This window comes from Rhinolophus sinicus, linkage group LG06 (assembly GCF_036562045.2).
Source record: "Rhinolophus sinicus isolate RSC01 linkage group LG06, ASM3656204v1, whole genome shotgun sequence".
In the NCBI taxonomy this organism is placed as follows: Eukaryota; Metazoa; Chordata; class Mammalia; order Chiroptera; family Rhinolophidae; genus Rhinolophus; species Rhinolophus sinicus.
Window position 1 is genome coordinate 118,373,085 of NC_133756.1, and position 26,037 is coordinate 118,399,121.

Here is a 26,037-nt window from a genome sequence, read left to right on the forward strand (position 1 = left end):
AGAAGAGCCATAGCGTAGGTGAGCAGGTTTCTTCATAATTTTCATGAGCAGAGCCAATACACATTAATTCAATTAATCAAGAATGGAGGTATATGCATATTAATCAGGTTTGTGGTGAAAGCCACCACACCTCAAAGCAGAAAAGATTGTGGGGTTTCCTTTGGAGAGGGGGTCTATTCCTTTAGAAATAGGATGGAGCAACACTGAGTTAGTCCTTAGTTAACATTCTGTATTGAAGCATTTAGAAAAAAACATGTATTACTTTGATAAAAATATTCTATAAAAGTGATTTCAGTGTATGTAAATGTTGAATGCAAAGCATGCTGGTGCTTGATAGAATGTACACGGTGGGAAGAGAAATGACGGGGCTAGGTGAGGCGCAATGTGTGCAGGGTCTTGGCTGCAGAAAACAACCCACCTTGGCTGGGGGAGTTCCCAGAGGCAGGGTCCCTGTTTTCTGCTCCTTCAACATGTTTATTCATCTAACAATTTACCTAAAACTGGCTGAGCTTCAGACCCTGTTTTGGGTCAGAGCCTCTGGAGCTCTCTATGCCCTTGACGTTTAAACCAATCCTTACAAAAGACTGCTCACCCTAGAGCTGGCACTCCTCACCATGGGAAGGGTCTAGAGCCCAAGTGCATTTTCCTTTTCAGGATGTAGGAGGTTGGGGGCGGGGGGCGGGATTCCTAGGAGGTAAGGTGACCAACCCTCCTGGTTTGCTCACCAGTGTCCCAGTTTTAAAACTGAAAGTCTTTCATCTCAGGAAAACTCTCTGTCCTGGGCAAACCTGGGCATTTGGTTACCATTTCCAAGGGGGCAGTACTAGCCCCACCTCTCACTTCTCCTCCGTCTTTGTTCTGTTGGAAACCGAGGCACCCATGACTTATGGGTGTCACCTCTAGAGCAGACAGCATGATCTGCTGTCTGCATTTTGGAGGGAGGGTCTGCAGTCGTAGGGTAGGTGGAGCACAGATCAGGGAGCAGGTGATGCTGATTTCTGCATGGCTAAGGTGAAGGGAAGAAAGGGCTCCAATGGAGGGTACACGGAGGGGTAGGGGGTAGGGTAGATTAAGGTAAGGTGGTTTCTTAGCCTCCAAAATTGGATGACTGGGGAACATTAGAGTTTGACCTTGGGAGGAGACCAGATTGTTATACCCACCTCATTCTTTAAAATACACTTATTTAATAAGTATTTATTGAGTACCTACTATGTACCATGCTCTTATTACTGGGTTACATTACAATCATTCATTATTGCAATGGCTAGGATCTCTGGTATCAAGTTAAAAAGAAGTAGTGAGAACTGAGATCCTTGCCTTATTCCTGATCTTAAGGGGAAAGCATTCAGAAAAGTACAGAGATTCCCTATATGCCCCCTACCCCCACACATATATAGCCTCCCTCACTGTCAACATCCTGCATCACAGTGGTACATTTGTTACAATTGATGAACATACATTAACACATCGTTATCACCCAAAGTCCATTGTTTACATAGGGTTCACTTTGGATGTTGTACATTTTATGAATTTGGACAAATTCATAATGACACGTATCCACCGATATAGTATCATACAGTATTTTCACTGTCTTAAAAATCATTTCTGATCATCTATTCATCCCTGCCCTCCCTCTCAATGTCTGGCAACTACTGATCTTTTTACTGTCTCTATAGTTTTGCTTTTTCCAGAATGTTATATAGAGTCATAAAGTATGTAGCCTTTTCACAGTGGCTTCTTTCACTTAGTAATATGCATTTAAGGTTCCTCCATGTCTTTTCATGATTTGATGTCTCATTTGTTTTTAGCACTGAATAATATTTTATTGCCTGGATGTACTCCAGTTTTTCCATTCACCTACAGAAAGACATCTTGGTTGCTTCCAAATTTGGGCAATTATGACTAAAGCTGCTATAAACATCTCTATGCAGGTTCTCGTATGGACATAAATTTTCAACTCTGGGTAAATACCAAGAAGCATGACTGCTAGAGCATATGGAAAGAGTATGTTTAGTTTTGTAAGAAACCAACAAACTGTCTTCCAAAATGGCTGTACCATTTTGCATTCTTACTAGCAATGAATGATACTTTCTGTTTCTCCACATCTCTGCCAGCATTTGGTGTAGTCAATGTTTCAGCTTTTATCCTTTCTAATAGGTGTGTAGTAGTATCTCATTGCTGTTTTAATTTGCGTTTGCCTGAAGACATATGGCGTGGAGCATCTTCATAAGCTTATTTGCCATCTGTATAGCTTCTTTGGTGAAGTGTCACTTCTTTTGGAGGACTGAAATTACATGATTTTGTTCACAAGTCAGAAAGGCATTTTTTTTCTCTTTATTCTTCAAATTAGATAATTTAGGTCTATCTTCAAAGTCACTCACTCTTCTGCTCCCACAAATTTATAGTAAGCCCAACTAGTGAATTTTTCATTTCAAATATTTTGAGCTTTAAATTTCCCATTGTATTTTATTTCTTTCCATTTCTGTGCTGAAATTTACCCATCTGTACAGTCATTATGAGCCTATTTTCCTTTATGTTCTTGAACGTATTTATAATATGGACTTAAAATTCTTGTGTGATCATTGCAACATCTGGGTTATCTTGGAGTCTGTTTCTATAGGCTGCTTTTTGGCTTGACTATGAGTTACATTTTCCTGTTTTGTTTGTTTATTTGTGTGTTTGTTTAACATGTCTAGTAATTTTTATTTTTGTGCTGGACATTATTGATGATATGCTGCAGACACTCTGGATTTTGTCATCTTCCTATGGAGAGTGTTGACTTTTGTTCTAGTAGGCAGTTAAATTATTGGCTGATCATCCTGAACTGTGGAAGCTCAATTTTGTGCTTTGTTGAGGCAGATATGTTTCATTTATTATTATTTCTTTATGATTCATGGTTTTGAAAAGTTTCTTTTAGCTTAAAAATCTGTTATACAGAAACTAAGACATTTGCTTAAATTCTGAATGAGTTTTTACAAATTCCTGTAAGACTTTTCTAAGGTCACATAAATAGCAGCTTTCTTATTCAGTACAAAAGAAACTGTTTCTTGTGTTTTATTTACACTTGTAGAATTGTTACCGTTAACCAGAAACATAATGGAAACCCCTGAAAAGGGACTCTAATGTGAGTGTCCGCTGAGGAAGTCTCTGGTTTGCTTTTTTTGTTTGTTTTGGTGTATTTTATTGCTGTGAGTTAGGAGCATGACTTGACAGTTTCCTCAGAATTATAGCAAGAGAGCCACATGTACTCACTTTCCTTTTTTCATACTCTTAAATGAAGACAACATAAAATGTTTCAAGCGTTTAATTCCCCCACTCATAATCTGAAAATGTGACAATTAAAATCTCAACTATAACCTTAAGTTGAGCTTTTTCTTTACTTTAAAATGAATATTGTTCTAATTTTAACTATTTTTTTAGCCAACTGTAAATGGGTTTTAGATATTTTCTAATTGTAAACATGTCAGTGGCCTAGTTCTTTGTCCCTTATTGGCAAAACATTGTTTTTTGACAGAGTGAAAAAAAAATAATAAAAATACAAACTAGAAAAAAAAAAAATCTGTTATTGGTTATATCACATGCAGTTTTAAGGTTGTATCAAATATGATACAAAATTTTAATGTTTTTTCATATATGAGCTTTAAGATTTCAGGCCTTTTTGTTCATTATTTTTTGATACAGTAACTAATCTTAAATACACTTTTACTCTTTAACTGGTTTGTCATTGAGGTTGTCCCTGTAGTACCCTGTCATTAATTTTTTGTTATCTTCATCAATGTTAGTATTTTATGTCAAATCTGGAAAACATTAAAAACTTTTTCCAATGTGTTAGTTTGATTATTCAAACTATTCATTAATTGACTTCCTCCTATTCATTAGGAGGAATTGAATAACTCCTATTCATGAATTGCATCAAGCAGCAATCTAAGAGAACATTCATCAATTCTTTTTGAAATTTATCTTTTCCTCTTAATTAACTGCCCTTTTGGGGATGATCTGAGAAAAAATTGTTACAGTTCATGGCTTGATATTTAAAATAGTTTATATTGATTTTATCACTTAGTTTTAAAACATATAACTTTATTGAGGCATCTTTTGGATATAGGCATGTCATAATTCATAATTTCAAGTGTACAAGTCAATGATTTTTTTCAGTAAATTTACCAAGTTACAAAACATTTTCTTCACCCCAACTAGATCCCTTATTACTATTTACTGTCAATCCCCATTACCCTCCTTCTCACCCTTGCCCCAGGCTATTAATCCACTTTCTATCTCTACATATTATGTTTGCCTTTTCTGGACATTTCATATAAATGGAATCATACAACATATGGTCTTTTGTGTCTGGCTTTTTTTTTTCCACATAGCATAATGTTTTTGAAGATCATCCATGTCATAGCGTATATCAGTATTTTGTTTCTTTTAATTGCCAAATAGTATTCCTTTGTATGGATATACTGCATTTGGTCTACCCATTTTGTCTATACATGTTGATGGACATTTAGATTGTTTCCAATTGTTGGGTATTGGGTCTATTTTATTTTGCCTTTAATCTTGGGCCAAAACCCTAGTCTTGGGACACAGTCTTTATTGTTAAGGTATGACACTTATGAAGTTTCGGTGGAAAGCCCAAGGTAGTCACTAAGTTGCTATCACTTGGCGAGACTCAAATTTATCTCCCCTGTGGTGGGACATGTCTGAAATCTCTGCCTAGTTCTTTTGGCTTCCTAACTACTACTTTCCCCTGAGATCATCCCTGTGTATGTACAGTTAAGGGTCAACCAAGGACTTGAGATCAGCCTATATGTAGATTTGGAGTCTTAACCCCTCTGTGGTTTCCTCCTTTCCAGGATTCACGCTTCAATTTCTAGCCATTCTAGCAGCCCCAAATTCCTTCCTCTAATACCTCAAGAAAGTTTCTTCTCCCTCAAGTTTTCTGCTTGAATTCTAGCTTCCCTACGCTGTCAAGACTCAGGAGTGCCCTTAGGGGAAAAGCATATAAAATTCTATTTCATTCAGTGTGATTCCCATCTTTCAAGAGTGAAATCGCCTCCAGTTTCAACTGTTTTTGTTTTCTCTCCACTGCCTTCAAATCCTTGTTTTTATATTGTATTCCAAAGTTTAATTGTTATCTCCAAGAGGGTTATTCTGACACAAGCTAAACACCATTACTAGAATCAGAACCATTATCTCTCTTTTTTAGAAAGCTAACAATACTAAGACAACTGGGCAAAGGCCTCTCTGTTAACACGGGTGTCTGTCCTTTCCTGTCATCTTCTGGCTCTGAACTTTTACTGTAGCTCACTTGGCTGCATTTCACAGTAAAATGGATATTTGCATTTTTCGGCTACTCAGCCTCTAAACTTCCTTCTTATGTTTGGGGAATCCTCCACCCTGTGATTCTTGGAATAATTAAAGCCTGCCTCCCAGATGGAAATCACAAATGCCAACAACACAGTTTCTGTGTCCTTGCAGCAAGGGCAGGGTCACATGACCTAGGGCAAGAGCACATGACTAGGCTTAGCCAGTCAGATGCACGGGGGACTTTAACTCAAAGATGTAGGCCCAGCAAAGAATCCTTTCTGGTGAGAGGTGGCAGGGGCCATGTTTAGTTTCTGGGGCTAAGTTTGGTGCTAGCAATAGTGGGAGAATGAGTAGCAGTGTTCTTTATTCAGCAGTACCACCTACCTGAATTTCCTGCTAATATGTTCTTTGTATGGTTAAGTCAGCCAGAATTGGTTTTGTTGATTACAAATGAAAACTTTGAATTGTCCACCTAATGACAGTTAAATACCAGTAATCCCACCATGAAGAAATCTTATTAGGCAAATTGGAGATCTAAAACAGCTCCTGCCATGTTGGGAGCTGACCTATCAGTGAGCCTGCTTCCTCAGGATATAGCCCCATCCTCCTTTCCAGCCCCTCCCCTCCCCTCTGTGTGCTCTGGCCACAGATACAGCTGAATTCCTCCAAAGTGTCTTGCCCTTTCCTTCCTCCCTGGCTTTGCAGCTGTTGAATGTCCTCTCCCTGGAATGCAGTTATCATCCCTCCTGTAAACTGCTGACACTGCCTCCTAATTGGTCTCCTCCTCTGCATCCCCTCTGGCCCACGTCTAATCCATTCTTCACACAACAGCCAGAGCTGTCTTCTCCAAACGCATGTCTGAGCATGTCACCATTCTGCTTAAAATCTTTCAAAGCTTCTTTATTGATTTTTGGATAAAGACCAAATTCTTTAATATGACCCCCCCAGTCCAAGGATGGTCTGGCTCCTGTCTACCTCTCCAGCTTTATATGGAGACACTCAGGTGGTAGATATCCAGGACTAGCTTGATAAGGATTGAGGGGAGGCAAGGATGACACCCAGATTTCTGGTTGGGGCAGAGGTAGGAAAGCACTTTGGTTTATTAACCTTTAGCATCTCCAAGGCATGCATCAGTCAGCCTCACATCCTTTGTTGAAAAGGGAGCTGAAAACTCATCCACCCATCCACTAACACTTGACTCCGACATTCAACTATCTGACAAGCTAAGCGGAGGCTTTCAGTTTGAGCTACAGTTCTACCTCTTGTTTGCTATGTCCTTGGCTTAGGAAGTTTCCCTTTCAGAGCTTAGAGCTTTTGTTTTCTCATCTATAAAATAGGAATAATACTGTTTTTCTCCCTATCTAGGTATTTGTCTTTTGTAAGGAATTGTTATTGTGAGTGGTAGATTTTCAGGCATGTGACTGACCCAAGTTGGGGCATAGTTGGAGATGACCATCTCTTATGGGCCTCAGTAGTAGAATCTAGTTGACTTTTAGAAAAAAATCCTTGTGGTTTTCAGGTGGAGTATGTATTACAAATGGGTTGAGATAGGAAGGAAGGAGCATCCAGGTCCTCTCGGCCATCAGTGTCCTTGGAGAACTGTGCAGGGAGGTGGCCTGCATGGCCAGTAGAACAAATAGACCTGCCCCAGACCTCAGAGTTATCCTGGATCCTCCACTGTCTACAGTTGGTCCCTCAGCAGATGCAGTTGGTTCTACCTCCAAATATATATGAACCCTTTTATGTCTCTTCATTTCTGCTGCCACCACCTAGTCCACACCACCGTCCGCTCTCTCTTGCCTACTACAATAATGGGATGCCCTGCCTCTGCTTTGTCTCACTCCAAGACATCTCCATCCAACAACCAGAGTGACCTTTAAAAATGTAAAGCAGGTAGTGTTCCTCATCTCTTAAGTGTCCACTGGCTCCCCAAACTCCTCAGCCTCAGACCATCCTGCGTGATCGGCCCCACTCCCCTGTTCACCCAAACCCAAGCACCCAGTCCCCAGCTTCTGTATTTGCTATTCCCCTCTGCCTGGGCACCTCTTCCCCTGGCTTTCCCTACACACCACACAGCGCTGGCTCCTTACCTGCAGGTCTCGGCCCAGAGGGCATCTCCTTGAAGAGCCCTTTTCTAAGTACACTTGACCCCATCATGCTTTGTTTCATCACTGCTTTATTTCCTTTGTAACACTTACTACTGCGTGAAATTAGACTGTTTATATTTATAGAGGTCTCCTCAAGACTACTACTTTTCCATTTGTGTTAATTTTAATTATACTAGGAATATATAACAACATTGTCTGAAAAGCCTGACAGGTAAAGCAAAAATACCCACTTCCCGCCTCTTCCCCCATCCTAGACCCCTCACTGGAATGACAGCTCCATTTGTCCTATTGATCACGGTTTGTAAGTTCCTAGAACCATGCATGACACATTCAGCAAACAGTTATTGAATGAAGAATAAATCAAGGACCACGATCCGGCTCTACGACATACTAGGTTCCTTTTGGGGAAGCTTAGAGGAGGGGAGGTCAGGGGCCAAGGGCCAGAGGCAGCTATGGATTTGGGCAAACTTAGCTTCTCCAAGTGTCATTTTGCTCATTTATATAAAAGGGAAAAGAACATTTATCTCATAGAATTGTAAGTATCAAATAGTGTCAGGCATACCATACACTCCCTCGTGAAGTTCATAGGCTAGCGGGGATGTACTTGAATACGGCATGTTGAGTCCACAGGCTACCAATCTGTTCAGTGTCCGGAGAATGTTAGAACCATGCTTTCCAAACTGGGCTGGGAAGAGCTGTGTGCTGACAGGGGTTACCAGAAGCGATTTGATGCATCTTCCTGGGTAGTTTGTTTTACGTGGAAGTAATTTATAACATTATGTTTTATATTGAGTCAAATGATGCTTTGGGCATCATCATGGGGAGTCACTGGAGATCATGTGATTTGATCAAACCACGGTTTTCCAGGTGGGAAACTGATGCAGAGAGTGGCAGGACTTGGCCTCTTGATCCTGGGAAGAGTCCTCTTTGGCTCACTCAGTGAGCCTCCTGTCATCACACAGAACTGCTGTACTTCTCTCAAGATACTTGACCTTAGCAGAAATAGCAGGTGGCTACCTATCCCTCCCCGGTGGGAGTGAGGGTGAAGCCCAGAGGCCAAGGCCAGGAGGAGAGTTCTGGGCCCTAATCCACACTCTCCTAGTTGATAATATTACCCAGACCCTGGACCACCCTGCCTGCCTAGCAGTCCCCATTCCCCTACCACTTGCCCATCTGGACATAATTACAGTAATTCTACTGGGATATCCTTACCAGGCTATGTATAACCAGCATAGGTAACTTTCTGAGCATAATTACAGGAGATGTTTACAGACCCACAATCACATCGGAGTAAATAATAGTTTCCTTTCCTCCCATTAATACTCCAAGATTAGGGACCTATCAGGGCCAATTAGCCAAATCCCAATAGTGAAAGACCTCACACTCGGCCACTATCTGCAACGCAGGAAGGGACCTCAGACAAAGCAGGGTTCCAGCCAGGATTTCTCAGGATGCCAAGAGGCCTGCAGGGAGAGGAGCTAACCTGTACTAGGCACCTACTATGTGTCAGGCACTCAGGGAAGACCAGCAAACACCTATGACCAATTCTGCAAGCTGGTATTAGTCTCGCACGTTATGTGTTTGGAGATTGGTTCTGAGAGGGGTGGTGTCCAGGGTTACCCACTGCAGGCGAGGAGCTGGGCCAGGGCGCTTCTCATCATGCTACCCTGCCAAGCTAGCCTCTGAGGCTGTAGCATACCAGCCCTATGCCCCTTCCTTATCTCCTCTTCTCACTGCTTCCTCTTCCGGGGCTGCCACTACCGCTGCCCCCGCTCCCTCGGGTCCCCCTCCCATCCTCATCAGTTCCCCCATGTAGACACTCTTCCCCAGCCCTCTCCACTCCGGCTTCCTGTCCCTGTTGGGTGGTTGGGTGTTCTCTCTCCAGAAGGGCGGGGAGTTGGGGTAGGGGGAGGGTTGAGCAGAGGGCGAAGGCCTTGCCAGGCACCCGGAGTCTCACACCTACCCCACCCCTACCCCACCAGGGGCGCCGCCAGGGTAGACTCTAGGCTTTCACCTGCCCGCACACACAAAGGCTGTCCCCAGCGTGCGTGGGGGAGTGCGTGTGCACACACGCACAGCTGCACAAAGACGTGCACACAGCTTCATCTGCACAAATACTCTCCTAATCGTCCCGCGCACGCGGCGTGCACACGTACCCGCGCCGGCACACTCCCGCACGAATACCCTCCCGCTCGTGTGCCCTCACGTGCACACACACACACACACACACACACACACACACACGCGCGGGCGAACCCCCAAATACTCTGCGGGCCCTGTAGTGTCCGGCTGCCCTGCCCTGGCAGCTCGCTGGGCGGCGCGCGCGCACACAGACACGCGCGCACACACACACAGACACACACGCACACTCCCCGCACTGCTCCACGCCCCTGGCCGCGGCCTGGGCGCTGGCAGGCGGCGGGCGTGGACCCGGGCGGGGGCAGTGGCGGCGGCGGGAGAGCGGAGGAGGCGGAGCAGGCAGCCAGAGCCGGCTGGCCCCGCTCCTCCTGCGGGCCGGGGATTTTCCAGCCTGGGTGCTGACGCCGCGGACCTCCCTGCGGCCGCCGCGGACCATGGGCGACAAAGGGACGCGGTGAGTGCAGGCGGCAGTCCAGCCCGGTGCGCGTGGGGGCGAGCTGGGCGAGGGCACGGCCAGGGGTTCTAATCCGCGTTCTGGCCCTGCGTTCGTGGTCACATCAGGACCCCCAACGCCTGGCTCGGGAGGCACTAGGCTCTCCTCTCCCCAGCGGTCTCCGTGTGGTCGCTGGCAGGGCCGTGGGCACGGGTACCAAGAGAAGAGGACCGGCCGCCCCATCAGGCTCCTGGCTCCTCAGCGCCGACACACACACACACACACACACACACACACACACACACTCCCAGCCAGCAGCAGCAGAGACACACAGGGGCAGGTTGACACACAGTGGTACACACGGTCCTTTGGACACATGGGCACACTCATCCATGGGCACGCTCATGCTGGCTCACACTCATCACATACAGTGACACACTGTCACACACGGGTACACACTTGTCAACACATGCTAGCTGACAGTCATGTCACACTCCAACACACATCAACTCTCACACACCTTCATGCTAGCACATACATGTTGGTCTACACTGATACACATGCACTGTCACTTTCACTCACTCTGGCACACACGTGTTATCACCCTTATCGACAAGAACCCTTGTGCTGGCACTTATCTCACTAACACATTGTTAGCAAAACCACACTGACACTGACCCCCCACGGACACAAACCAGACTAATGCCCTCACAGACTGGTACCCCAGGGTGACAAGCTAACAGACCTTGGGCTGCTGACACACTCACTCCAGTCCTCACGTGGCAAGGAGTGGAAACACACACATATTACACAGGGTGGGAGGCCCCCCTGGAGCCTGGGAAAACCGCATCCCATCCACTGATTTCCTTTTCCTCTGTCTGACCTCCCCAGCCCTCAGGGCCTGGCTCGGATCTGTTTTGAGCTGGGGTGGGGAGAGGCGCTCCTATCTTCTTAGGAGCCTTCCCTAACTCAGAAAGGGAGAGGCTTTGCCTCTGAAATGGGAAACTGGGACAAAAGGGGGGGGGGGAGGGCTGGGGCAGGGCAGCCCCTGGGGACAGCCCTAGTCAGGCACTTTAGATCTGCCCCTTCAGTTTACCCACTTCCTCAAGTTCCCTTTCCTCTTACACCTTCTACAACCCCCTCTTTTTCATTTTTCCTTTCTTTCCTGTCTCCTATCCTTGTGCTCCACTCCCCCCCTCTCTTCCCTCTCTCCACCCTCCCTCGGTCACTTCTTGCTTCCAATAATTATTTGTCAAGCCCCTGCTGTGTATTAGAAATACTGTCGGGATCAAAGATGTGTCCTGAAGGAACTAATAGACGAGGGAGAAATGGCCCCAGAGGTCATCACGTTTTGCGACCACTGACAAAGCAATGTCACACCCATTGCCATCTGACACACTCTCTCAACAGCATGAGAAAGGTTCTCCAGAGATTATTTCCATTTTCCGAAATTGGAAATGGAAATCGAGGCTCAGAGGTAACTTGTGTTCCAAAGGTTTAGAAACGCTTCCCAACCATTCTCCTGACAGCTCTTCAAGGAGGCTAATTTTCCTCTTCCCCGTTTCCCTCAAGAGGAACCAGAGCTCAGAGAGGTTACCTGACTTGCTTAAAGTCAGGAAGGGTCTGAAGCAGGGCCGAGGCTAGAGCCCACTCGGTCAGTTTCTCTGTGACTTGCCCTTGGATACTGCCAGCCCCTGTGGGCCCTGGGTTGCAGGCCTGGGTGGGGTGCCCTGCTCTGTGTGGGAGGCCCAGACTGGTGGGGGAGGCTTCAGAAGATCGTGAGTCGTCTGCATGTACCTTGATGGCTAGTCCCCATTGCAGCCGGCTGGCCAGCACTGTGAGCCAGGTCTCTGTCTTCTGCAGGAGGGAGGATGTGTGACTCTCTCTCCTCCACCACATCTATGTTCCCCAAAGCCAAGATCAACCTGACTGTGAGGTTTGACTTTTTCCCCTGCAGGGAGTCAGGAGCCCTTCCTCTCTTTTATTCCTCCTGTGCTGCTTCGCTATCACGGTGACTCAGCCCCTCTTGGGCCTTGGCTTGCCTCTCTGTGACTTGGGGAGGAATGTCATTGGTCCCCTGTTGCCATGGGTTGTCAGCAGGATGGGGACACCATGAGCAGTGAGGCACCTATTAGAGACCCTATCCTTGGGGCCAGAGCCTTTCCCATGATTCCCCCTGCTCTGTCTCTAAGTCCCTGGGGGACCTTGGGCTATTGTCTTCACCTTTCTGGACCTTAGTTTTCCCATCTGTAAATTGGAGCTATTAATACTTAACATTTTCAGGGCTCTCCTTGTGTGTACTGAATTCACTTGGCAGGGGAAGAGGTACTGCCTGAATCTGGAGCCCAGGCGTGGCTACACTCCACCCAAGGGTAGCCCTGCTCCCCTCTGTCTTTCCTGTAGCCCCAGGAGGCCTCCCTCTCCTTTCTAGGCAGGTTTCCTGAGTAATTTGGAAGAGAAAGGCAAAATCAATAATGGGCTGTATCTTTCCTTGTTTGAAAGCCTTGGGACTCTGCTTTATCTCAGACAAATATCCAATATTCTAAGGGTCATCATGTTTATCTCTGGGCCTGGATTTGCACCCACAATATGAAAGTGATAAAGGGAATTAGTCAGAAACTGTCACTGCCCTCTAGGAACTTCTGGGGTCGAGGGGGAAAGAAGGGCTGAGCTAAATACCTGATAAGACTCATTACGGGGCAAGTAGTACACGTATGCTGACTGTTCTAACAAGGTGCTCTGGGAACAATCATACATCCGTTCCACAAATGTTGACTGAGTGCCAGGGGCTGGGGGTTCAAGATGCATAGCTCCACTCAGTCCCCAAAGGATTTAGAGCAGAGCAGGTGATTATAATGCAGAGTGACGTGCTGTGGGAGGCTAAGGAGGAGTCCCCAAACAAGTCCCGGTGGGGGCACAGTAAGGGAAGCTTCCCTGGAAAGGAGGTGACATTGGAGCTCCTGAGCTTCATCTGGAAGGGTGAGGAGGCCAAGGGGGTAGGGTTAGGGACATCATTCCTGGCAGAGGGTGCAGAATGTGCAGCTTTGGAAGCATGAAGCAACATGTGCAGCCTGCGAGATGGGCTGGGGATGCTGGGTGAGCCCTACGACGTAAACACGGGCCAGTCATCAACAGCCTGGAATGTCAAGCTGAGGAGAGAGTTTGTCCAGAAGTTGATGGTGATTCAGAGAGGAGTGTGAGGAGGGGAGGGATGGGAGCACATCTGCATTTCAGAGGGGGGCCTTTGGCAGTGGCAAGGAGGGTGGATGGGAGGAGCTGGCCTGGAAGCAGGCAGACCTGTGAGGAGGCTGAGGAGGAGCCTGAGAGAAGGCGAGCTCAGAACCAAGGCTGTGGAGAGGATGGAATTGAGAAACATGAATAAGGTGGTGGAGCTTCTTAGTCTCACTGGTTGGGTATCTGGTGTGTCAGGAGTTACACGCATGATCTCATTTGATTCTCCCAATGATCCTATTAAGGGACTGTTGTTCCCATTTCACAGATGAGGAAACAGATTAGGAGAGATTAAATAATTGATCCACTGCATTCAGCCAGTGAACTTCTGAACCCAGGCCTGTCTGCCCACAAAGCGCCTCTGCTGCTCCATCCTTTCACTCAGAGGGAGGGAGCTTGTCTGGCTGACAGAGGGCCTCCCCCATCTCCCTGGCAGCCCTGTCCTCAAGTTGTGCCTCCCTTCTGCTTCTTGCTGTTAGATAACAGGAGGGACTTCCTGAAAGGCAATGGAGTGGAATGGATTTTCCTTTCCTACAAATGTTTATGAACTCTTCTTTTTTGGCGGCGGAGGAGGGCGTATGTCATGAGGACACGTAATCACCAGCTCTCTGTGAGCCTTGGCTGTTGTCTCTCTTGGCAGTTAAGCTCTGTGTGACCCATCTTGGCTAGAACGTGGGGAAGTCCTGTGGCTTTGGCCAGGGTCACTTGGGCTGCTGGGAAGAGAAGTAGAGCCTGACCCATCGACTCCGGTCCCTGATTCTAGGCCAGCCTCTGGGCTTCAGATGTCTGCATGGCTCTCTTCATTCCAAGTTTGGGCCTCCGTGCCCGAGGTTGAAGCATGGGTTCAGGGGTCCTGAGTTGTGGGCTGGCCAGATCTCAGGGCTGGGCCATGGAAGAACAATAAGCTGAGGGTCAGCCTGCCCCGAGGAGCTTCCTGGCCTCCATCGGGACATGCTCCACAATTGCCAGAGTGACCATGCTGACCATCTCATGAGGCCTGCAGGGGGTAAAGAGCTGGGCAGGAAGCCAGACTAGAAGTTGAGGAAGATGTAGGGGGACTTGTGCAGAGGTAAGTCAGGATCTGGGGGTGGGGGGCGGGTAAGGATGAAGGTGGGAGGTGGGGATTTGAAAGTCTTTTGTTTAGAGATGGTAGTTGACTAGGGGAGTGTAGATAACATGGCACAGGGAGAAAGTGAAGTGTGGCCTATGAAGAGAGGACGGTTGGAGACAGCTGGGGCCTTGGAGAGTACCCATGGCTGAGGGTGGAGAAAGGAGGGAGGACACAAGGGAGGCTGTGTCCTGGGAGCCAAAGAAGCAGGGAAGGACTAACAGAGGGCAAGCTGGAAAAAGACCCCTGGGATTTAGCCAGAAGGCAGTGGCTGGTGACTTGATGAGGGAATTTGATGGAGTGATGAGGACAAAGCTAGGTCCAGGGGCAGAGGAGAAGGGGAGAAGCCTGCTCTTCTCCATGCCTGGCAGTGGGGTGAGCCTCTTGGAGGAAGGGTGTGAGGCTGGGCTCTGCAGTGTGGGGACCTGGAGTGTGAGGCTCAGCCGAGGGCCTGGAGGGACATGGAGGGCGTGTGAACTGGTCACAGGGGACGTATGTGTGTTCTGGCTCCTGAAAGACGGGCATCTGACTCAGGCTACGGGTCTTGGGGAAGGCTTCCTGAAGGAGGTGCCCCCTGAGCTGGGTCCTGGAGCAGGAAGAAGGCTTAGGTGGTCTAGACAGAAGGAAGAGCCGATGCCAAAGTGCAGATAGTAGATGCGGATGCATGAATGTGACGCATGGATGTGAGGGGTGAGGCTGCCGAGGGAGGTGGCAGCCCTGGTGAGAGGGCCTTGGGTGCTGGGGTGGGTGCGTTTCAAGGCACTTTCTCACTCCTGTATCCATACCCCACGTGTCTTTGTTCTCCAGCAGGTGAGCTCCTTGTGGTTTGGGACTATTTCTGTTTGCTCTTTGCTGGTCCGTTATTTACCTCTGGGTCTGGTCCATAGGAGTTGTCTGGCAGGGATTTGTTGACTGGACTGAACTCCCTCTCTTTTTGCTTCTGCTATCAGTCTAGGAGCTCCCCAAGTGCTGAAATCAGGTCTAACCCACTGGGGAATCCTAAGAGTGGAAGTCATGCTTCCCACATTAGACTGGGTGCTGAGGGGTCTCCTCCATCAGGTTGGAAGTTCTGAGGGTGGGGGTGTACCACCCTTATCAGAATGGGGTTCCGGCGAGCGAAGTCTGTTTCTCCTCTATGAGACAGACTTCCGCAGGTGGGATCCATAGCGCCTACATCTCTCCTGAGGGTGGGCATGTCTGCAGCGTGACCCGTGGATTAGAACAGGTATTGTCCCTGATGGTTCCTGGGCACCCTTCCTCCCTCCTGTTACCGGACAGGTCCTGCCCCAGGGGAGGCTTGTGTCCTAGTAGGGGGTGTAGAACAGAGGGGGTGGGGTAGGATAGGGTGGCTGCTTTTGAGAGGGGAACAAAGGACACTGTTGTCCTCACCCCCCCCCCCATCCCCCAAGGGGCCCTGGCAGGGTCATCTCTCTGGCAACGCACCTCCTCCTTCCTGGGATGGGCCCATCTTTAGTCCCACTTTAGAGGAACTGCTTGTTCCTTCTCAGGAAACCTGGTGCCAGACGAGGTCCCCAGGAGGTTGGGGCCCAGGGACTGGACCAGACAGGTTCCTGGAGTTCTGTGTGACTGAAGTCACCACAGCAATTGAGCAGCTTTCCCTCTGCCTAGGTCTGGGCTGAGCCTGGCTAAGACCATAGCCGGGACCTGCTATACCTGGACAGGGATCTAAAGAGCCTGGAGCAAAGTGGGGCGATGTAGCTGACAGCAGGCCAGCAGGAGGTGGGACTCCTCACTCCAGATCTGAGCTGTTCAGTGGTGGTGCAGGATGCAGCTTCTCTCTCTGAGTGCACCCAGAGGCCCAGAGACTAAAGAGGATGAGGCAGGAAGTCCCTCCCATACTGGCCCTGAGCCTCTGGGTGCACTGAGAGAAGCTGCACGCTTTTTCTTTGGCAGCTGCATCCCCTCCTCCCAGCCTGGGCAGTCAATGGGCATGGGTGCATTTTGGCAGAGGGCCAGGGGAGAGGGTGGGGAATGGACATCTGGGATGCACCTTCTCAGGAGGGTCCCAGAGGTGTGCGCCAATGCTGACTCATTTGCAGTGTGACCTTGGGCAGGACATTACCCTCTCTGGGTCTTCGTGTCCCTATGGAAGCCGAATCAGCCAGCCTGTGTGAGGCCCTTTTGGCTAAGTCACCCCTTTCCTGTGTTCTATTAGTTTCAGGGTGACCTTTCTTCTGTAGGATCAGAAGCGGGGAATTGGGCAGCGCAGGCCTCTGCCACAGACCAGGGGGTTGAGATTGCCGGGGAGCAGGGTCTGGGTAGTGAGGGTCGTGCTGTCTCCCTCAGGTCCTCGCCTCTCAGCAGCCTTCCACCTCTCAAAGCACCTGCAGAGGTCTGCACGTCCTGGAAGGCTTCATTCTCTCTGCCTAGGCGGTTCCCTCCTTATGGACACCCTCCTTTGGATGGCCACAGCCCCCTCTGTGATCTGATTAGCATAGATTAGAGGCTGATTAACATACTGAGTATGCTCTAACAAGAACCAGATTTCCTGGTTTCAAATGCCAGCTCTGCCACTTACCAGCTGGGTGACCTGCCCTAATTATTTAACCCTTTCTCTGCTGTAGCTCCCTCATCAATAAAACAGGATAGTAATAGTGCCTGCACAGTGGGTTTTCATGAGGATTAAATGAGTTAAAATAGGTAAGGCTTGGAGACAGTCCTGGGCACAAGGGCAGTGTTATGTGAGGTTAGCTCTTGGATGACCTCTCACTGGGTCTGCCTCCCTCTCCAGGCTATGAGCTCCCCAAGGGAGGGACCCTGTTTGATTCACTTTTGAGGCCCCAAAGGGCTCAGCACAAGCCTGTTTTATCGTTGGCCCTCAGTACACGGGTGGTGACCTGACTTCACACAACTCCCTTCCTGTCTTTTAAGGACTGGATCACATGTAGCCTCCTCCTCTGGGAAGCCCTCCCAGATCTCCAAGTGCCTTGTGACTTTTTGTGCCATTCTCTTCCTCTGCAGCACCGACCCCTCCCTCTGTGCGTGGGTCCTGGTTATTTGCACACTTGTGATGTCTTCTCTGTGAGGCCAAAGGCACTTGGCCTAAGTCTCTTGTCCCTAACACCTGTGCAGACCTGGCATGGCACTGAGCTCTGTAAACATTTGTTCAGCAAAGGAGGCTGAATGTAGGTGTTTTACTGGGAAAAGATATACTTGGGGGGTGGGGGAGCAGTGTGCTTGTGGCAGACAATGGGGCATCAGTGCTGATTTTGAACTATCTAAAGGTGGCCTAGAGCCATAGGTATTAAATTATTCTTTGTGACCCACAGGGCGGAGGTCACTGGTTGAGCAGCTTTACCTTGTTAGGAGAATGTGTTTTCTGACAGCCAGAGCTCCCTAGCAAGGGGGGTGGTGGCTCATTCCAGCCTCTGTGCCTTTGCTCCTGCTGCTCTCTGCATCTAAAATGCCGTCTTCATGTCTCTCTGCTTGTCCAAATCCTACTTCTTAGATAAGTGCCCCAGCCATGGAGCCATCCTTTCTTGCCCCTCCCCCCCACCCCCCAGAGGATGGGCTCCATTCACCATCCCCATCCTTAGACATTACTGAGCCTTTCCTGGGTCCAGGCAGTGGCACAGGAGAGTGGGGAGTCCCCTTTTAGGATGGACATGTGGATCTGGCTACCGCATATCCAGTGTGGTTTCACCTGGCCTGAGGAGGGGACCATGGCTTCCAATGACCCACTGGTGATCAAGGAACTCTTTATGCAGCTGGAGAGCACAGAACTCCCCATTGGCTTCCACTGGGCAAGTACTCAGAACCCACCTAATTACTGGGGACAGAGTTCTGGGCATTGCATCCAGCAGGCTGAGGTCATAATCAGCTAATTAAACCACCCAAGAATTGCTTCTTGGCCCCGAGGAGTGGATGGAAAGGAGGTGGGAGTGGTGAGGCTCAGAGAGACGTGAGAAGGAGAGGGATGCAATGCAGGGCCTGCAGAGCAGAGCTGGGAAAAGGAAGCAAGAAGCCGGGAGAGCAGGGAGAGAGAGACAGACAGATGGATGAGAGGGGGTGCTCTACGGGGGCAGCACCCAAGGGACATGACTCAGGGGCAGGGACTCTGGCCTGGGAGACAGGACCCCACTTCTTCACTGTCCTTGTGATACCATGGAAGAGCTGCTTTGCTTCTTTGGGCCTCAGTTTCTCCATGTGTCAAGCAGGAAGTAAGGGAGGCATTGGCCCAGAAGGTTTCTAGGAACTTTCTTTCTTGCCTCTAGAGCTGGAAGGGGAGAAGACATCAACAGAGGGCAGGCTGTGTTTCAGCTTGGCCTCTAGCAGCCCTGCCCTCTGGAAGGGGCAGACATCTAGCCTGAGACTGACTTGCTGTAGGTTCATCCGAAGGGAAGACTGGTGGCAGCGGGCAAGCCCTCAGCCTCTGTCAGGTCCTGTCCCTGCCTGTCCTCCTGACTGTCCTAGCAAGCTAGTGTCCTCAGTGAGAGACCATGTAAGGCTGCACAGTGTCTTTTCCATCAGTCTAGGAATTTCTCAAGTAGCAACCCCAGGCATGTGAGGATGGGGCTCTCTGAAGGTGGAGCCACGAGGTTTGGAGCATGGATTTGTCAGACAGACTTGGCTTTACTGTCCAGCAGTATTGCTCCCAATCTCCAAGAGCTTGGGTGAAGTTCTTCAAGTCTGAGCGCCAGAATGGTATCACCCACTGCAGGTGGTGGCGGGGCAGAGAGAGTAAGGACTTGATAAGAACAAATCATTGTTATTATTCAAGACCTAGAGTGGATCTCAGCTTTTCTGTCTCTGACCCCATCTCTCCTGCATCCCTGCCTCCTCTGGCCTGCCCTGGACTGTGCACACAGCGAGGTGTGTGGGGGCGGGGACTGCTTTGGGCCAGAAGAGAAGCTCATATGATGGCAGGAAAGGGAAGTGAGATTGCCCAGTGCTAGGCAGGGAGGAGCCCTGTGGTGCTGGGGCAATCTGGGCCCCCTCCCTTTTGGCCCCTCACCCATAGCAGATTCTCTAGGAGGAAGTGGGGAGAATGTGGGGCAGGAAGCCAGGGCACGGGTGGGCATTGTGGAGGACCAGGCTTCTCTCCCTTCGTCCTTGCCCTGAGGTGCCAATGAAGAGCCCAGAGCCTGGTTTTCTGTAACGGAAGCCAGCAGGCCACTTGTTTCACATACTCGGACAACAACAGCCCTTTTTGGTACCCAACCCCTAGGCGGGTGGAGCCTCCTTGGAGCTGGGGCGCTTGGAAAGCAGTGCCTGCCACAAAGGTCTGCCAACGTCTGGAGGACAGGCAGCGGAGACAAGGAAGAAAGCCACCTCCCCCTCCCCCAGCCTCTCCCCAAAGGGCTGGGCTGTGACACACCAGGGCCTCTGCCTCTGAGGAAGCTGGTTACATAACTCAGCACGACTCCCAGCTTCCTTCTTCCATTCCTCCCCAGAGGGGCCTGTGGTGGAGGTGCTGCTTTGCTCAAATTCCTGGGCCTTGTGACCATCCCCCTGCCTGAGGTGGTGGTAGGTGCTGCCCACACCCTTTCGGGAGGAGCGCTGTGTGTGCTACCTTCGTGCAGGCCACTGGGGTTGGCTCTGCACACTGCCCCCCTTCCCACACTCCTGGGAGCTGAGCTGCAAAGGGGAGAAGCCTCATTAGAGGAAACAGGCCATGTCCTGAGATAATTTGCTTGCAGAATGCCCCCAGAGGGGAGCTGGCTTCTATGCAGCCAGAGGAACAAATAGCCAGCATTTTTCAGTTTGTTCCGTTCAATTTCACAAACATTTCTCAAGCGCTTGCTGGGTGCCATGCCCAGACAAGCCGCCTGGCCCACTCCAGTGGCATGTCCCTCTCCCAATGGGCAGCTGATGTAAGGAGCAGCCCTGCTTCTGTCTCTCATTTAAGACCATGCACCTTCTCATAGGCTGGGGCCTCGTCCTCCTGGGTTCTGGACTGGCAGATAATATCATGACAAGAAACACCGGCCCCCCACCCCCTGGTGGTCCTCCGAGCTAGACATTTTCAAGGTTGGCATATACTCTTTCTATCTGACTACCCCAGCCCTCCCAAGTTGGTGCCTGGGAACCAGTATTTCTGTGAGTATCCGTCCCATTGCAGGCCCTGGGCTGGGCCCTGAGTATGAAGAGGAAACAGACAGGTCTCACCCCTAGTACTGTTCATATCTTTTGGGGGCGAGGAACTGGATTATTACAACACATGTAAGAAGGGGTGATGGAGATGAGTTTATACTGGTGCAGAGCAAACTCAATAGTAGGGGTCAGAAGCAGCTCCTCAGAGAGGGGGATACTGGAGCCAGCTTTGGAGGTGAGTTTGAAGTGAGCCAGAGGGGACACTTGTCTTGGTGGTATTTGCGACAGATGTTTTCAGTCGGAACTGACTTCCTTCATCAGATACTTGAGAACCCACTATATTCCAGCCATAGTGTTAGACACTTGTTTCATCTGCTGTCTAAGTAAGGGGTGTCCGGGGACTGCAGACTGCCTGAGGACATAAAATTTAGGGTAAAAGTGAGTTCTGCCACGTGGCATACGTTGAATGCTTCGGCCTGGACAGAGGAACTGGGGGAGGTACGTGAGGAGACACCGGGCTCAGCAAACCCCACCGCTGGAAACCGGGTCTGCCCAGATCTCCTCTGGTGGAGGGCAGCGGGAGCAAAGGCTTCTCTCCAGCGAAGAGACCCTGCCAAGGTCGGATGACTGCTTCCAGGGGAGTGACAGACGTGAAATAGTTGGGAAACCACATCTTATGAGAAAGAGCTCTAGGCTTTGGGGCTGTTGTGTGGTAGATGGGGCCACGTGTGCTATCTCTGTAGCTCTGAGGGCCTGGGGCGTGGTGGAGAGAGACAGTGGCTGGGGTTCTCACCTCCCCTCTATCGGTAGCTTTGTGGTGAGTTTTACAGCCTCTGTGCATAAAGTTTGCATGCTTTTTCTGTTCTATCTGGACTAATGAAAGTGCCCAGCATATTAGCAGGTTGATTTTATTATGGGGCTGTATAGCCCCAGTGCAGTGGAAGAAACCTGGAAGCATTTTTAAACTCAGTAAGGAGGACTTTTTTCTTTCTTTCTTTCTTTTGCAATAGATTTTTAAACATATACTAAAAATGACAAAGATGATCAGACAGTAAAACTAAGCAATTAATATGCACATATAAGGTCAGACAATTAAGTTCATGAACTCATCCTAGAAAAAGTGCTATATATTTCATTGCTGAAAATATCACTATGTCACCTTCGAAGTTCTCCTGCTAGGAAGCTATGCACCGACGCCAGCGCCTAGCCCACCCTTCAAAGCAATTTTGGAACTCTTTCTGGAATGGCCATCAGACCTGTCGTCGTACTGCTCTTGATGTCCTGAATGTCATCAAAATGTCTTCCTTTCAATATTTGCCTTATCTCCTAGTAAAGAAAGAAGTCATTGGGGCCAGATTAGTTGAGTAGGGAGCGTGTTCCAATACAGTTATTTGTTTATTGGCTAAAAAGCTCCCTCAGAGACAGTCCCGTGTGAGCTGGTGCATTGCCGTGATGCAAGAGCCAGGAATTGTTGGCGAAAAGTTCAGGTCGTCTAACTTTTTCACCAGCCTTTTCAGCATTTCCAAATAGTAAACTTGGTTAACTGTCCACTTGGTACAAATTCATAATGACTAATCCCTCCGATATCAAAAAAGTTTAGCAACACTGTTGCAACCAGTTTGCGAACTTACTTGTCAGACCTCGTATTCATTTTCCATATTATTTAGAGTGCTGACTTCAGCAGCAGCGACTCAGTATATGTACTTGAAACAGTCCAGCCATATCTTATGTTCACCATTTTACAGAGTCAACTTTGCAAAAGAAAAGAAAAAAGCCAAAATTTTTTAGTCAGAAGAACTTTCAAAGAACCATGACCCCAAGACTGACCTGGCTCCCTCCAGCCTCAGCTTCCCTTGGAGTGTAGAGCTGGGGGAGGGGGTGTGTGAGCACAGAGCTCCACAGCAGAAGAGAAATCCTAACGCTCAGGGTACCCAACCTGATGGTGATGGATACATGTCCCCATCACCATAGTGCTTTTCATCTCCCCATTCCAATACGACTAGCTTGGTCCAAACCCCACTTCTGGCCTGGACTATTGCAGTCGTCTTCTGGCTGCCGTCCCTCTGCCCAGTCTAAACCCTCCTCAAACCCTCTTTTATTCTGAAATTCACATCTGACCCTGTCCTACCCTTGCTTAAAAATCGATCCGTTGTGCTCTGTTTCATAGGATAGTCCACATTCTTCAGTTGGCCCTGGAAGCCCTTCATAGTCTGTAGCCAAATCTCCTTCCCAAGCTCCTCTCCCAACTCTCTTCACCACACAGCCAACACGCTGGCGACACTGACTTTCTGGCTGTTTCTCCGCACTTTGGCTGTACTTTCCACACTTCTTTGCCTATGTTCAGGCAAGTCTTTTTGTCTGGCGTGCCTTTCTCCTTTGACGGGTGAGACCTCCCTTGCATTTTAAGTTTGAACCTGACCTCAGCACCGTTCAGTTGGACGTGTTTCACTGGGCACCTGCTGGGTGCTTGGGCGTGATGCCTTCCCTGGACTCCACGCTTCCTGCCCAGGCAGCGACAGTGCGCTCCTCCATGCACCTCCAGTACCTTGCAGGCTTCCATGATGGCATGTTGTATCATAGTTGACTGTTGACGTGACAGTTTCCTGTGCTAGACAGCAGATACATGCCCAGTACCTCTTAGACTCCAGCTTCTGATAGGAGCCTCAGATAAGTGGGGGCCAGGGTTGGGTGGGGGAATGAGTCAGGCAAGATTCCCTGGAGGAAGTGAGCCCTGAGCTGCTGAGCTGAAGGAGAAGCGCTCCTTCCCTCTTCTCACTTCCTTTCTGGCCCTGATGCTGGAAGAAAATAGCTAAAACTGACGGTGAAAAGGGAAATGTATAGATTTTGAATTGGGGGTTGGGATTTTCTATCCTTAAGGCATACACTCCTTCCTTTCACACACATTTTCTGAACGTCTAGGACATGCCAGACACTGGCACTATAAAAATTGATTAAATGAAACATGTCTTTATATTTTTCTGTCTTCTAAATATTCATGCTGGAACCTGCTCTTTCCTTTATCTGCCTCGTTGGATCTGAGTTCAAGTCTTGGCATGTCACTGATAGCTCTGTGACTCTGGGCAGGTCGTGCCACTTTTCTGAGCCATCGTTTTCTCATATATACCACAGAGATGATAATACCCTCCTTATAAGGTTGCAGTTGATAATGTGTGTAAGGTGCTGAGTGGGTGCTTTTGACAGTGGTTCCTCATTGCATGAGACCCCCTGTCAGACTGGAAGCTACCTGTGGGCAGTGACTATGTCTAGTGTGTCCTCAGTGCCCAGTACAGGGCCAGACACACAGTACATTATGGTGATCAGTCATCCCAGTTCTCCTGGGACTATCTCACCTGCATCTTAGGAAACCCCTTGGTCCTGGGCGAATGGAAACAGTTGGTCACCCTATGCTCCATTCTCCGTAAGGGTTTATAGAATGGATATACGAATGAATGAATTGTGAGGGAAGGACAGAGGTGGGACTTGGATGAGCAAGAGCAAGCGCTGGAGGGCTGGCTAGTGGGGTGAGAAGTGGTCCTGGGAAGGGTCTGGAAGGGAGGTGGGAGGGGGCCCTCTGCTGCTTGGCAGGGTGTGGGAAGACACAAGGCCAAGTCTACAAGGCGATTGCTTTCAAGCAAATTTCAGGCTTCCAGGGCCCATGCGCTCTTCCTCTGAGACATCCAGAGAGAAGGCACTCATTGATTTCCACTTTTTTTTTGGCGTGTGGAGGATGGGAAAGCCTATAACAAGCCCCCAGCTGCTCCTCTGCCTCAGAAGCTGGAGGCCTTTTACAGCATGTGTGTCCACTGCTTTCTGAGCTGTTCACATTAGACTGTGATGAGATTGGGCAGAGGCCAGTGCTGGGAGGTAGGAGAGTGGGGTTGCAGCCCCATTCTCAGGCCCAGGCCCAGAGATTGAGCGAGGCCTCAGTTTCCCCACCTGTTCCGTGGGGATACAGCTCTTCCTGCCAAGGAATCTGTGAGATGTCATTTGTGGAAGGCAGCTTAGCGTGTCTAGTGCATACTAGGTATAAAACAAATGTCATTTATGGTCACCTTCTGTAAAAGGGGACAATAAAACTTCCTTAGCAAACCTCCCAGAGCTGTGGTGTGGGCCAAATAGGATGTGGGAACACTGGTAAGCTGTAGCATACCCTTCACATATTTGGGTATCAGGTTCTTTCTAGAGCTGTTCCTGCCCACCCAGGGCTCCAGGCACAGCTTGGGTGACCCTGCCCACCGAGGCATAAAAGCATCTTTCCAGCCACGAAATCCAGTGGTGCTGTCCAGATGTACACACATACCCTGTGGGCAGGCCCTGCACTCAGATGGTTCTGCTGCTTCTGAAATCTTGGCAAGAGAGAGAAAAACAGACTTGGATTGACTGCAGGGAGGGTTTGGTAGCAGCAGGATGAATAACGGGAAGAAGGAATGTCCTCCGGAGCCAGAGCCGCCTTGGAGCCTCCTCTGTCTGTTGGGCTGGAGGCAGGGCCTTTGTGAAGGCGGGTTGTACTCAGATCGCCTCTGGGCCCTTCCTCCAGCCCAGAGGCGGATTCACCATGAGGCCAGTGCAGCTGCAGCTTCAGGCCCTTCGTGCTCCTGGGCCCTTTCAAGGCCTAGCAGTGCCTCCGAGTGCTCAGAGGTTTTGTGAAATGTGCACAGGAAGGGGTGTTTTTGTTTTTGTTTTTAAAGAGGGCTCCCAAACTATATGAGCTTCAGGCCCAGTCAAGCCTGGATGTGCCCCTGCTCTGGTTGGGTGGTCCTCTGTGCCAGGATGTTGGTGCCCTGGTGCTGCATATCCTCAGGGAGGTCTCATCCCACCCTGTGGACCTGCTCATCAGTTAGAGCCTTCCCTGGTGAGGCAGAACCTGAGAGCTAGTCCTGGGCCAGGCTGAGCCTGCTTGCTGTGTAAATAAGAGACTGGAAAGGCCTCTACTCTCAGTCTCATTCACTACAAACTGGACATATTGTACCCACACGAAAAGGCTGGGGGAAGGTTTAGAGAATGTACCACAGATGAAATTGCCTGGTACAGCCCCAGGCTTGTCATGGGAGCCAGTAAATGTTCATGGAAGCTGAATGGAGATGGCTCAGGGGAGCCCACCCGTTCCACTGGGATGGAGTCAGTTCTGCTGTCTGTGAAATTCACATGATGCTGGGTGCCACCCATACAGGCTGGTTGGATAGGGTGGTAGTGATCAGATGAGCTAAGAGGGTGCAAGTGTTTATAAGCTGTGAAGTAGAGCTCCCTGCGAAAGGGCTATTGTAAACTGAGTGGCCTTTTTGTAGGGGAGGGGCAGGGTGGAAGTCTGGACTGACCTTCCCTGCTTCTGGGTCCGGGTTGGGGGGTGGGTGAGGAGCCTAACCTGTTTTGTGCCTGGAAAAAGTTCCTGGGGCTGACAAACCTGACCTTTCCTGCTCAGAAAGGAAGCCAGGCCAGCAGGGTGCGCTGCTTTCCCCTTGCAGAGTCCGGTTGCCTCTTGTCCCTCCCAATGTAAGTGCCTTCTTCAGGCCGGGGAGGGAGGAAACTGGTGGGGGCGGCATGCTATGAGGAAAGAACATGGGCTTTCGTGTCAGGCCAGGTTTCACATACCACTCTTATTGCTTGTTATATGTGACCTTTAGACAGTTATATAATCTTTCCGAACCTCAGTTTTCTCA

At 49.3% G+C, this 26,037-nt stretch overlaps 1 protein-coding gene across 2 annotated transcripts in view; it reads left to right on the forward strand.

The window, feature by feature from the left end:
• The first annotated feature begins 9,694 nt into the window (after positions 1–9,694).
• ARRB1 (arrestin beta 1) overlaps positions 9,695–26,037 on the forward strand; it is a 71,506-nt gene continuing 55,163 nt past the window's right edge. Inside the window, exon 1 of one of the 2 annotated variants that reach the window (XM_019726468.2) lies at positions 9,695–10,008. In XM_019726468.2, coding sequence (XP_019582027.1) covers positions 9,989–10,008 — 20 coding nt within the window. In that variant the 5' untranslated portion in view covers positions 9,695–9,988. The remainder of the gene's footprint in view (positions 10,009–26,037) is intronic. The other variant, XM_074335761.1, reaches the window with a different exon arrangement.